General features: G+C 34.7%; 1 protein-coding gene across 2 annotated transcripts in view; it reads left to right on the top strand.

Annotated features, from left to right (window-relative positions):
* The window catches only part of TTC21B (tetratricopeptide repeat domain 21B), a 35683-nt gene extending 22731 nt beyond the window's left edge, over nucleotides 1-12952 (top strand). Inside the window, exons 21-29 of one of the 2 annotated variants that reach the window (XM_053982756.1) lie at nucleotides 1267-1377; nucleotides 2529-2610; nucleotides 3367-3517; nucleotides 3939-4100; nucleotides 4500-4695; nucleotides 6351-6575; nucleotides 9205-9329; nucleotides 11593-11660; nucleotides 12594-12681. In XM_053982756.1, coding sequence (XP_053838731.1) covers nucleotides 1267-1377; nucleotides 2529-2610; nucleotides 3367-3517; nucleotides 3939-4100; nucleotides 4500-4695; nucleotides 6351-6575; nucleotides 9205-9329; nucleotides 11593-11638 — 1098 coding nt within the window. In that variant the 3' untranslated portion in view covers nucleotides 11639-11660; nucleotides 12594-12681. Of the gene's footprint in view, nucleotides 1-1266; nucleotides 1378-2528; nucleotides 2611-3366; nucleotides 3518-3938; nucleotides 4101-4499; nucleotides 4696-6350; nucleotides 6576-9204; nucleotides 9330-11592; nucleotides 11661-12593 lie in introns of both variants that reach the window. The other variant, XM_053982755.1, reaches the window with a different exon arrangement.
* Nucleotides 12953-14355: the final 1403 nt, after the last annotated feature.

Genomic DNA, 14355 nt, shown 5'->3' on the forward strand with positions numbered 1-14355 from the left:
AATCTGGTAGGTAGTACCCTCCCTTTGTTTCCTTGATCAGGTAAGAGGCAATGCAGTTTCCCGAAGGAGACTTGAAGGGGATTGCAGGTTACATCATGCACATCATTTCATAATATTGTTTGTGTTGGAATTGAAAATTTAGAGACAACTTCCACTCTCTAGAATCTAGTGTAGAACTCCAGTTTAGCTGTCTTTTTTTTCTTCCTGCAGGAAGTATTCCTTGACTCCAAGACTGCCTTTTAGTATTCCACTGAGTTGTGCACATAAGAGCAGCAGCTTAAAGAAAGCTTTCATAGTTAAAAGTTCTGACGTGCATGCATTCTCTGTATCACTTCAGTGCTTACCCACCTGCCTTCCTGTTTCAGAATGACATGGTATATGTTTGAGTATGAGCAGAACAGGAGGTAGGAAGAAAACAGTTTAAAAACTGAGCTAGAAGCCTGCATGTTCTGAACAGGATGTTTAAAACACTGTTCTGATTCAGAAGTGCCTTTCACAAGTGTAACTAGCGAAAGAATTATGATGCAGTTATCAATGTCTCCCTTTTGGAAACAAAATCAAAACACCATTTAAAATTAAATAGGAGTGACTTACAGTTTATCTACTGCTAATTTTGCTTTGTGAGCAGTTTACCTTCTGTTTGCTTCAATAGAAACTTGATTAAATCTGTGGTAACTTCTGTTTATAAAGTTTTCTGTGGCATTTTATTTAGAATAGTCTATGATGGGACTTCAGCTTTAAGAATGTATGCTGGTGTACATTTCAGTTTGTCAATATTTACTCTGTGATGGCTTCTCAGAAGTGGATTCACACAGAGTCTTGATGTGGTAGGTTGGAAATGCAAATAAGAAAATAGTTTCCTCTGAAACTTACTTGTACTCCAGAATTAGTTGGTGAATGTTAATGTAATTGAAAAATGCTTTTTTCAAAACATTTTTAAAACTACTTTCACCTACATTTTTCCAAGAACATTATTCATACCAAAATACTGGTGTCTTCAGAGCAGTACTGTCTGAGCAGCCCTGTTTTCAATGTACCTTTAGAATATCCCTTCAAAGAAGAAAAGTTTTCTCTGTTTTAAAAGCTGAGAGAATGAAAATGGATTACATTAATTGACTGAGAGCCCACAGGAAACAGCAGAGAAGGCTCTCTCTTTAGTGGAGATACAGTTTTTCCCTGGAGCCCTATAATATCAGGTTGATACTCAGAACTGAACCAACTTTATTCATCTTTGTATTACATTCAGTTAAATATTTTAATATACAGGCAATGTTGGAACTTGCACGTTTATATCTTGCACAAGATGATACTGATGCCTGTCAACATCAGTGTTCCTTACTGCTGAAGAATGACCAAGATAACGAAGCAGCAACGATGGTAATGTGCTGTTATACTAATCCTGCATCAATGCTTTTTGAATTATTGCTGCAATATGATATATTCATAAAGCACTACTTTTAAAAAAGCCTACAGCTTTGTGATTTCAAAAAAAAAGCGAAAAATCCATGGCAACAAAATGCTTTTGTGTTTATGCCAGCTGATGTTTCAATATGAAGTTTCTCGCAGTCATAGCCATTGTTCTACCTCAGTATAAAAAGAGTCTTTAGAAGTAAAGGAAATAGTTGTAGTAAGATTGCATAAAGTATGGCTCTATTGATAATTGGCTAATACTCAAGGAAGAAGCTATTTTCCCAGCACAGTAATATGAAAACAAATATTTTTTTTTTAAGTGCTAGGATAAAAGAACTGTGTATTTAAGGTAATTTTATAGCCTCATTCAGCCTTAGTTACTCACATTCCTACGTAACAAGTTTTAATCCCAGCTGCAGGTTCTTGTCTAGGACTTGTATACTTCTTGACCTAAAAGACAGCTCAATAGTCTGAGCAACGTTTCATGTAACACTATGAGCAAAGTTATTTTACGATGGGAATAATGTGTTTTCTCATAGCAATCTAACATCTGAAATTTGTTCTAGTGCATGAACAGAAGTAATAGCACTCTTGAAATATGTTATTAAATCTACTCTATATTAGCTAACTATCAGTGGAGAGAAACTGAAATTAAAGAACTCATTTTACCTTACATGCTGAAGTGAGCTATCATCGTTCTTTTTCCCTAACAGTAAACTAACTTTGCTTTCTATGTGCATAATCTGCAGTTACTTGAAATAAAATTAGGAGTAAAACTATGCAAAAAAACCCATGTTTTAAAGATATGGCAGACTACTTAATTACCTTTTAATTTGCACCTTATGTGAAAAGGTGTTCATGTACTTGTTCATTATTACCCATGTGCTGTATATTGTGTTTCTTTTCCAGAGAGTAATAAAAAGTCTAAGTGATTTTACTTCTTGTGCAGCTCTTGCAGCATTTTAAAGCTATAGTTCTAGCTCTCCACATAACCAGAGTTCATTAATGTTTTCTCCCAAATTTGCCCGAAACCAAGACAATTAATTATAATTTTTATTTTACATTTTCACAATTTATAATATCTTGTTTTCTTTTCTCTAAATTGTTCAATACTGTAGATGATGGCTGATCTCATGTTCAGGAAGCAGGATTACGAACAAGCTGTTTTTTATTTCCAGCAGCTCCTGGAGCGCAAGCCAGGTGAATATTTAGCAGTGATACTTTTAAATTTGTTCTGATATATAGTTCTAACAAAATAGATTAATAAATAGCTGAATAATAACTCTTTGCTTGATTAAAAAGAAATGTTTTATTTATAATGTAATGGATACTAAAGCCAAAGACCATTACCGTATATTAAGACATAAAGATATTTTAGGGGAATGTGATAAAAAATACTTCTCGTAGATACAGTAATTTACTTTGCTGCAATGTAATGTGAATAGTTTACCTTAAGTCAAATACTAATAAGGTGTTATTTACTTGTTCACTGTAAAGCACTTTCTTGTATATTAAAAATGTCAAGTGCATGAACACAAAGGTAGTATTTTATTTGAAGACTAATAAAGGAAACTTGTCTTGGACAGCAGTAAGGTTTTTTTAGCAATTTTTAAGTTGGGACCAGAGAGAAAGCTACTAAAATCTATTAAAAATTTTCCAGAATTAATGTAAAGCTTTCTAATGGACTTTGAAAGAAGTCATGATAGTGCAGCAAATGGTTTTGGGTGCTTTTGAAAGTGAAGTAGAATTATACTTCTATAAAAACCTGTATAAAGATATTGCAAGTATCACTTGACATCTTCATTGTTGTATCTGAGGTTACTGTGCAATATGCCTTATGTATTAAATCATATCTCACTTTTATATGTGAAAAAATCAAGGCAGGCTCATGATTTCTTAACTTATTCATATAGTAAATAAAGAGAATTACAGTCTCCTAATTATTTGTATATTTAGATAACTATGCAACCCTATCTCGATTAATTGATCTGTTAAGAAGAGCCGGGAAATTAGAAGAAGTCCCAAGATTTCTTTTAATGGCTGAAAAACATTCTTCCCGAACAAAGCTTGAACCAGGATTTCACTACTGCAAAGGACTGTATCTTTGGTACTTGCAATTATTATTAAGATAAGATTTATTTGACTATGTAGTATGGATTTAAATTAATTTTCTAGTCATCCATTATCATTTAAAGGTGCTATGTTGATTTAATTAAGGCGTCAGGATTTAAGGAAATTCTCAATTTCTCTGAATAGCTCAGGATGTTCTTCCAGGTTCAATAATGTAATTCTGTTTTTCCTTCACATTTTGTAACTTGTCAGACTATTTTTAGTTTGCAAAAACAAGATCCTTGCAATGGTATGCATGCTGTCTAAACCTTGAAATATGGTGTCTATGCTGTCTAAACCTTGAAACGTGTAAATGGGTCATCTGTTTTTAAATACTGGGGTTTGTTGGGATTTGGGTGGCATTTGGAACAGACAATTTTACTTGCCCAGCTTTAAATATTTTAATTATCCATGTACAGGTACACGGGTGAACCAAACGATGCACTGCGGCATTTTAATAAAGCTCGAAAGGACAGTGACTGGGGGCAGAATGCAGTCTACAACATGATTGAAATTTGTTTGAACCCAGATAATGAAACTGTGGGTGGAGAAGTCTTTGAAAATCTTGATACTGACATAGGGTAGGTGAACTAAACAAATACTGCTTGGGTTATTCTGTCATCTCCTCCTTCTGCTGCCCCTTGACAATGTACGTTAATTTAAATTGCTAGAACTTTGAGATTATCTAGTGCTTTGAGTATTCTTTGTTATTGTGAGAGGCCATTCTATACTGTAATAAGTGAGCCTCAAGCAGAAAATATAGAAGATTCGCTCTGGAATGCTGGACACTTGCAGTGTTAAAATCAGCTTGTTGAGTTGGAATTGCTGTTGTTGAAGAGAATCAATGTAGAATGCCTATATACCAGAGCCTTTTTTCTACAGAATTGCATGTCTTTAGCACAGGAGCAGTTCTAACTTGTAATTATTTTGGTGTTTATTAAAAAAATAAGCTTCTATGAACATTTTTTTTCTGCTAATAGTAATTCAACAGAGAAGCAGGAGTCTGTGCAGTTGGCTGTAAGAACAGCAGGAAACCTACTGAAGGAGCTTAAGCCTCAAACAATTCAGGGTCACATTCAGCTGCGAATCATGGAGAATTATTGTCTCATGGCAACCAAACAAAAATCAAGTGTTGAACAAGCACTGAACACTTTCACAGAAATAGTTGTGGCTGAGGTTAGTAACCTGTCTCATTTCCTCACTCTTCCCTTTCATACTTACTACATTGTTTTTAACTAGTCTTGCAGTTTACATTCAGCAAGAGTGGCATGTGTTAGTGCTATTTGCTCTAAGGATTATTCTCCTATCAAAGAATATTTTACATAAAATTTGAAAAAGGCATTTCTAAAATAACAATATATTTTAGAAGTCTTTGGTTGAATTGCAAATTTAGAACCCAACTAAATGCTGATACTGTTAGTTACTGAAACGTGAGTAGGCTGTTTGGTTGCTGGGCTTGTTTTTTAATTCCCAGGCTTGCCAGCAGTGTGTCTTAGGATGTAAATAAATTGCAGTGCTTCGTAGCAATTTGACAGAATAAAGACTACAGAACAACATTATCCATTGCCTTAAAATTCATCCTTAGGATATAAATCTCCAATATTTTTATAACTATTTGTAGTTATTAGTTTTATGATTAATAATAGATATTCCTGTTACCAGTAACTTTCAACAGATTTTATTTCAACTGGTGTAGAAAGATTTAGTCCATCAGAATGCTATAAAATAATATGAGTTACTACTACTCTTTAGTAGTAGTGCTGAGCAGCAGCTTGGCTGAGGCGAGTATACCAAGGATGATCTCACGAGTAAGGCAGTTCTGGGAATCACAAACCAGGTCCCTCTGCCTCCAGTACTGGCTTCCCAGTCCTGCTCAGAATTGATCTGAGATCCTGTGAATGTGGCATATCTTTCACATGGTGACAGTTCCACCAGGAGGAGTGCCGCAGATTATTCTTCCCTCTAGGGTTGCATAAAAATATAGCTTTAATCTCTTCATATTTCTGAGGTTATTGATCCATGATAGGTGTGGCTATTGAGGGAGAAGGGGGATGAGCCTATTATGTGGAAGAGGAGCTTTAGGTGGGATTTTTTTTTTTTTAATGCACTATGACAAGTGTATTTACAGCACAACCTTAGAAAGATGCAAAGGCAGAATACCAACAGTGAGTCAGGAGCACTGAGAAGGAGAAAGAAGCATTTCAGTTAGCGCCTAATACAACCACTCTCTGAATGTAGGGGTTGCAGTTGCAAGATGTGAGCCCCATTCTCATCCTTTGCTAATGAAGGCAGGATTTCAAAAATTGCACTTGTGCCAGGAGTTCTTACTGCTTGCTTTTGAGGCTCTTGCCTATAATGATGGCTTTTAAGAATCCTGTTTGTTTATATAAAGGTTGGATGCATACAGTTTAGACATTAAATTTTTAGGAGCTGTACACCTAATAAAAGGAATCGGAGTCCCTTTCACTCATATTTGACAGGCACTTCTTTAAGTGAAAAATACCACTTTTATTGTAACTTCCAAGTGATTCAGATTTTATCTGAAGTGTTTATTTGTATATAAAAAGTATAGCTCTTAGTGATATCTGATTTTTTTTTTCTTGTGAGATGAAATACCTGTGGATTATTTTACCATTTCTTGTGCCTGGTGGTTATCATGATTACAGAAATAATTGTAGTACTAGGTGCAAAACATGTCTGTAAGATTAGATGCTCTATCTTTATTTCCTGAGATTTAGCTTTTAGTTTAGTTTTTAGATACCTGATGAAAGTCTTACTTAAAAAAATCAAAATAAAAAAGTATCAAGCAGTCCCTTTACTTTTTACTGCAGAAGGATCATATACCAGCACTTTTGGGAATGGCCACAGCCTACATGATCTTGAAACAGACTCCGCGAGCCAGAAATCAGTTAAAACGGATTTCAAAAATGAGCTGGAATCCCATTGATGCAGAGGAATTTGAAAAGAGTTGGCTTCTGCTTGCAGATATATATATTCAATCTGCAAAATATGATATGGCAGGTGAACTTCTAAAACGATGCCTTCGTTATAACAGGGTAAGTCAGTGCACATTGAAAGTAACCTTAGAACCTTCCTCTTTTAATTCATCAAAATGTTTACTTTTCCTCTGAAACAGAGTTTTGAAATGTATTTATTTATTTATTCATTTTGCCTGGTATTTCACTTATTAAAGAGAAGTAGGCCAAAACAAGACAGGAAACCAGCAACTTCACACTGTAGGGTAGTAAACAAACCTGTGAATGCTGCTTAGTCATTTTTGTTCAAGTTCTCTAGCAACTTCCGCAAGTTTCAGCTGAAGGGAATCTAAAAACTTGGAGTGTTTATGAAATGTCAGAGATGCATTTTAGAGTCTCACAAAACTGATGAAGAAAGATGTGGCTGTGTAAATTTTGGAGACTTGCTCCTTTTACTGAGATGCTGTCTTCATATTTTATGTTACTAAACATTTATGTTAGTAAGCCTGCTACACTGCAGGATTATTTTTTTTTTATGCTGGTATTAATCTTTTTCTGTGTCAATACTGTCTGGTAGATTGTCAGGGGACAAGGCCTAATGTGTTCTTTACCTCAGGGTTCCTGAGCAGGGAAACTGCACAGTACTGTGCTTTGACTATGGGAACAAGCACTTATTTTGTGCTTATTTTTGATTTTGATCAGCAAAAAGCTGATTATGTTCTTCTAGCTTGACTTTTCTTCATGTGAGGCAGTCCAGTAGGCTGCTCTTCCATACACACTCTGCTGCAGGTTCAGGATACTGTTTATAGAGCACAGATTTGGTTTAGAAAAGGACATGATGCTTATAATTTTTTTATTAATTCATTAGTATAGAAGGTAAGGTTCATTATTCAGTCACATTTTAGCAACTTCTGAGAGAGATGTTTTTTGAACGCTTTATTTCTAAACATAAAATTGAGAGACAACTACAACAGTTTTTGGTATAGTGCTATTATGTACTTCTGCAGAGAGGCCTCTTTAAAATAGGATGTGTTCAGTTTCAAAATCCATATAGTTGAAGGATAAACATGAGTCATCTCCCAAAACAAGACTTATATTGAAATAGATTGTCTGTGAGCAGGTGTATACCATGAATGCTGCTTTAAAACATAGCCTACCAAGTAATTTGTTTTCTTATAAAAGTTTGGGACCCATGAGGGACTTAGATAAACAGGCTCTGCTTATTGCAAGAAGGATGGCAGATTAGAAGTGTGTATATCTGGCTCCTTGCAATGCAGCACAGGAACGAGGGATTTCTCTCCAACTTGCATGCAAAGCTGGTAAGCAGGAATTGTGCTATACAAAGAGATGTTGAATAGTTTACATTTTAACATATTTTGTCAATCCACAAGATAATCTTTTATGTGGTATTCTCCAATTTGGGAGACTTGATTGGATTGAGAAAACATGTTACTGTGATTTGTTAGTTTTTCTGTTAGTTTAACAGATTTGAATAGCATATATATACAATTTAAGTAATGTTGAGTGAAATTTTCATAAAAGCGTAGTGTAATTTAATAAGGATTTTTTTGGATTTTAAAAGAGGATTGGTTAGTAAGATCCCAGCAAGCAGACTGTTTCTATGAAGTTGAGGCTTCTTACTGTTTACTCCTCTTGGTTTTGAACTTTTTGTTTTGTTTATCACAAATGAGAGGGAAAGTATATTTTTATCTTCAACTTTCAAGCATTCCCATACTGATCCCACTATGCTGTGATTTGAAAGCTTTTTATCAGTAGATTTTGAAAGCCTAATTGGAAGTAGTAAAATTAAAGATGGAAGGTAATTTATATACCAATATTGCTTTGCATTGTCTTTGCAGAAAAGGTGCATATATTTTCTCCTGAAAATGTTTTACCTAATGGCATCATGATAATATAAATTGTTAATGGTAAGGGCATACAGTAGTTAGGTTTTTTATAAATTATTTTCCTGCTTTACATACTAAATGTAAGATTTCTGCATGAATTACTATATTTTTTATATGAAGTTTTATTATGGAGTTAGATGGATTTATATGTGTGTATAATATAAGCAAGGCTGTATCTCAACTTGCTATTCTACAGGGAAGGGTTGTGGGGGACAGATTATTGGCAGCAGCACCACTACTCCAACACCCGCATTTTTACAAGGCTGGTATTTTCAACTAATGCTTAATAGTTTTTTGGAACCTGCTTTTCAGATGCCTGTGACTTCCCACTTGGATTCATAAGAAATTAAATACTTAATGGTTGATTTTTCTCTTTAGGTTACTTATGACTGTCTTTAGGCTTTAATTGGAAAATAATAATGTTAAACCATTTTCAAAAACAAAGCTATGAACATACTTTATTAAGAAAAAATCCAAACAATATTTGTGGAAGCTACAACACTAGACTTGAAAAGCAGCTGTGTGGGGCTATTATTAACTGAGAGAGATACCTGGTTTTGTAGGAGTCGTTGCAGTGGCCTCTGTGATGAACTCTGCACTTGACCTAGAGTAGAGCATAATTCCATATAACTTCCATATAACAGATACTTTAAATCAAGACTTTTGTGTCATCAAAGTTAGGACAAGTATCACTTGTGCTTTCCAGTTGTATGGATTTGGAGTATTTTAGCAATTAAGTTGTCAGTGTTATTATATGCAAGCTTACCTAAATACAATTTTGAATAAATATTTATATTTTGCAGTCATGCTGCAAGGCTTATGAATACATGGGATACATAATGGAAAAGGAACAGGCATATAAGGATGCAGCAATAAATTATGAAATGGCCTGGAAATATGGAAACCAGACGAATCCAACAGTAGGCATGTATATATAACCTATAAAGTATGATTTTGGGTACTATGGTAGGAATGAAACAACTACCTTTTACTGGAAAGACTGCTTTTAATTTTCCATAGAAATAAAGTATCACTGGTTTTCCTACATAAAACCACAAATGTTTTAAGGTGTACATGGAAAGCCCCCATGGCGAGAGGTAGCAGCTTTATGATACTTCAGAAGTTTCTGCTTACTGTTGTAGTACAAGGTTAGATCTGAAACAGTTTCAGTTGGCTGTTTTTGAACAACTTTCTCTGTATGTACAGCTTTAACTTTAATAATGTATTTATAGTAATCTGCTATATACTGTTTGTAGTAGAGAGTCTTTTATAATTACATACATATATATATATGTATATGATGGTGGCAGGTCACTGATTTGTTTATTTCATTTTTGATTCAAATCACCTATATTGATCAGGTTTTATGTACATGAGTGAGGATTTAAAAAGTAAATTATTTTAAATGTCTTTAAATATATCTATTTTAAAAAAGATAGCAAACTGAAAACTTGAGGCACTAGTAAAGTTCCAGTTTGGATAATAAATTGAAATTTGCACTAAATTATCACAGTTTAAATGTAGGAAACACTTTGTGAAAAGGATACATAGGATAAAATACCATTTTCTTACTCAACATCTAGAATCTGTCCATAGGTCCCAAGGCCGGTGGTTGACACAATTTTTGTACCAGGGTTTGGGATGTGTTTATTGCCCCTTGGAAATACATACAACTTCTAGTCTTTCATCTGTGCTTTCTTTGTGCCCTGTGGGGTTTTTTTGTGTTAGTATGAGACAGTCTTTGGCATCAGCTGAAAAACCAGTGTTTTTTTAAAAAAGATTTTAACTGTTACGCACATGAACTGCCAAACATTTTGTTTCGTACCTGAAACTGCAGTGTTTTGGTTCATGGTTTTATCTAATACGATCTGTAGATTAAAGTAGTATTTTATTAATGGGACTAAATGTTTGTGGGTTAGCTCGTGCTTTTACAACATAGTTCTGAAAATGCACATACATGGATGGATTATTGTGTTGTGAGTCATATGTACTGTGAGCCAAAAAATTAGGAGGATCAAACCAGAGGAAGGCTTATATGAAAACAGAAATAAAAATGACTGATAGAAATCTGACTATAGGTTAAATGGAAAAACCTCCATATATCTGAGTTCGGGTGCAGTAATTTTTACTAGATGTTCCTGTTCTTGTAGACTAAGCCATGGTGGTTGTTGCTAAAATATTACAGTTGTTAATCCAATGAAATGTATTAGAAAGAAGTTTTAATAATAAAGAGTTGTGATTTCTTGAGTTTGTACAGAACATAGATCAAGACTTTTCATTTTTTAATTTTGAAATCCTCTGGAGAGTGGTAATTCAACAAATTACAAAACCTTTTGATGTCTAGATAGGAGAGTTCCTTAGTGAAATTAAACTGTGAAATAATCTTGCATACAAAAGAGAGTACGATATTGAAGGTACTTTGTGCACTTGTTTCTAGCTTTGCATTACAGCATTGTGAGGATTGTCATGCATTAGAACAAAAATGGTTAAAGCAGCAAATTTCCATCTGGCAAGTAAAGCCATACAAACAGTGAGAATAAGTTTAAAAATGAAAGATTTAAAATTTCACATTTTGGAAATTGAATGCTTATGGTTTTTTTTTTTTCCTCAGGCCTAGTCTCTCTCCAGGCTGATATACTTGAGCTTTATGTCTTAGGTTGCAAGTATCAGCCTGGCATGTTGCTATGTGACTTAGCTATTCCATGTGACTTTTTATATCAGTGGTCTGCTGACAGTGGTACTGAATAGCATTTTAATTCCCTAGTTAGTTGTCTTTTTTTTTTTTTTTTTTTTTTTTACTTTTTTCCTTTAATAATGGAATTACCTTTACAGAGGGACAGTGTATTGCAGGCCACAGTGAGAAACTCTGTGGGATACCATGGTAATTGAAAGAATGCAGCCATTATGTATTCTCTCTAGTAGCACATGCTCTCCAGAATAATGTCTCCTTTTGATTCAGACATAGCTATCAGTGTGTAAAGGACTTTTATTTACTACTTGAAGTGACTTTCAGTAGAAATTTTGATCATTATCAGGCTTATGTGAGACAACAGTAGAAAAAAAAATACTAACTTCAGAAACACATGGTGACCCAAAATAAATTCAAATGTGATATTTTTGTTATTCAATACAGAAACTGAAATTGTTGCTTTTGCTCTCCACCCTCTCTCCCCTCACCTCTTTAATTACAGGCTACAGGCTGGCTTTCAATTACCTGAAAGGGAAGAGATATGTTGATGCAATTGATGTTTGCCATAAGGTAGAATTTGTTTATGTGTTCAATACTCTGTCTCCTGTAGCAACATTCTTTTACATCATGACCCTTCTTTTTGGTTGAGTTTACATTTCTAAAATACATAGCTTAATGTTGGAAAAGTGCCCTATCTAAAAAGTTAAATATCCTCTTCATAAACTGCTCTGTCTTGAGCTCCATGGAACCAGATAAATAAAAGTGTCTGGCTGTCATATGTGAAGGGATATTCAAATGGCACTGCCTTCTTTCGGCCATGTGGTTGCAACTTGGTGAATCCATACAGAAGTGTAGATGAAAAAATTTATCAAATCAAATATTAGTATCAGAAGACACTTAGTAACTTGAGGTATTATTATCTTTGTATGGTGCAAACATAAGCAGAGCGAATGCAGGGTAAAGAGGAAGGGCTACTATTAAAGAAGCAGAGGGAATATTATGAATTAATAATTATTCATATTAATAATAAAGTAAATTAAATTTGCTCTTTTTCCAAGAAATAAAGATAATTAGGAAGAACAAAATGAATGGAAGGTAAGAGAGAAGAGGGAATTGAAGGGGAGAAGATGGAGTAGGTAGAATACACTAAGAAAGATCCAAGGGAGTGAAGGCATAAGGGCAGTTCTTCATTGCAGAGAAAGTATGTTTAAAACCTCAGAAATGTTTCCAGAGGCGCCGTCTTGATTCATGCATTTCATGCCACCCAGAGGCTTTAGCCCTTGACTCCCATGTCTTTTGCACCAAGCTGAAAGGACAGTGGAAATGAAGCAGTGTCTTTGATAGAGGTGGTTTTGACTTGCATGTGTGGTGGTCTCTATCCACAATTAAATATTTGTGCATTCTTATAACAAACTTGTTGTTAGTTTAGTTTTAAAATGTGTAAGCTCAGTGATAAGGGGGATTACCAGCTCTGAACTTTTGGGTTGTATTGTCTTTTGACAGGTCCTTAAAGTACATCCAAGCTATCCGAAGATCAGGAAGGAAATCCTGGACAAGGCCCGTGCATGTCTAAGAAACTGAATTAGTTTTTTGTATGACTCACGGAGTTCTGTTAACCAGACTTTGGAAACTATGAATGAAGTACTGCAGTGACAGAGACCACGTCTGCAAAAAAAAAAATACTGTGGATACGATGAATTTAACTATATTAGAGATCTGGATTATTTTTATGAAAAATCTGCAACCCTGAAAGAAATTGTATTTGTTCCCATTCAGGATAGAATAGCACTCCTACATGTGTTATGTAAAGTGTCATCATAACAAAGTGTTATCAGCATTATAAAAACGTTTTAAACATATAACTCAATATTTTGTTGTGTTTATTTGAAATAACACTAAAACAACAACCAGTCTTATCTCCTGGAGGTGCATTGTTAAGATGCTGGATTTCAGTTCATGTAAACCAGTACTTCATAATTACAGTGTAATCTTCATTCATACAGGTGTATGAAATTATGAGGGGATTTCATTTCTACATATATTAAAAGCATGCTTTATTTTTTAAAAAATCCTGAAAATTAACAGCTATGTGCATTGTTCTCAATTAAATTTACATTTTTAAATGAAAATATAACAGTTAAAATTTAGATCCTATGTAAATAGTAAAGACTTTCATAGACCCTGCAGATCTTACACAGAATTTACTTTCTGCTCATGCTATTATCCATCTGTCTGATTTCCATGAAGAGAACTTCATGTTCTTAATTTATAGTGGAAGGTCTTTCAACACTATATGTTAGGCAAAATAGTCATATGCAGAAATTAGCACTTATTTTGTTTGATCTCTAAAAAACATCTTTTTAGGGCAATAACTTCTATTACATCTTGTCTCACATACAAAATACACCTGTGAATCTTTAGGGGAGCAGTAGCGTGTCATGAATGAGTGAAAGGAAGGAGAAAGATCAGGTTTCTTTTCACTCATGCAGAATTTTTGAAAAAACCCTGTTGCAGTGCTGTATTTGGTTTTCAAACAGCACTTGATGTTGTATGTGTCTTACTAGAAAAGTAATGTTTTGGCATGAGAAGGAAATTCTTAATGGTAGTGATTAAGTTTATGTATTTTATAAGCAATTTGAGTTTTTAGCTTGTCCTGTTGACATTGTTTAAAGTCACTTTCAGTTTGATTTTTGGGTTTCTTTTTAGGACAACTCAATGTTAAGGCTACCAAAGGGAGCCTGTTTGCTGTTGCATCTAATCTTGCTTATCAGTAACTGGGTGCTGTATATTGGGGAAATTTTAGCCTTGTTTTCTGAATACATTGAGGTGCATCACTTTGACAGTGATGCTGCCTGCTGGTGGTTGCTAGGTCCTGCATTCCAGTAACTTTGGAGCTGTTGATCAGCTAAACTAAAATGAATAGATGTGTCTCAGTACTATAAAACTTCTGCAAGATTTGTGTGGATATTAGAATGGAGAAGATACTCAAAAAAATGGCCTCTTCTTCCCTAGGGGTCCTTGAAACTTGTGGTGTGGCTGTGTCCCTTCTGTTTGAGCACTGTCAGTCAGTGTGTACGTGACTGTACCAGGCACAATGCAAGCCTCCTGTTTCTTGCATGTAAGTTTTGCAGCATGACAGAGCTCAGAGGAGGAAGATTTAGTACACTAGGGAAAAACTGATGGTATGGGAGTGGAATGAGGAACGTGGAAAGATCTGGAGAATGCTGAGGATGGGGGAACTCTGACAGGTGGGCTGTGGGGGTCA

Source organism: Vidua macroura, chromosome 7 (genome assembly GCF_024509145.1).
Source record: "Vidua macroura isolate BioBank_ID:100142 chromosome 7, ASM2450914v1, whole genome shotgun sequence".
NCBI lineage: Eukaryota > Metazoa > Chordata > Aves > Passeriformes > Viduidae > Vidua > Vidua macroura.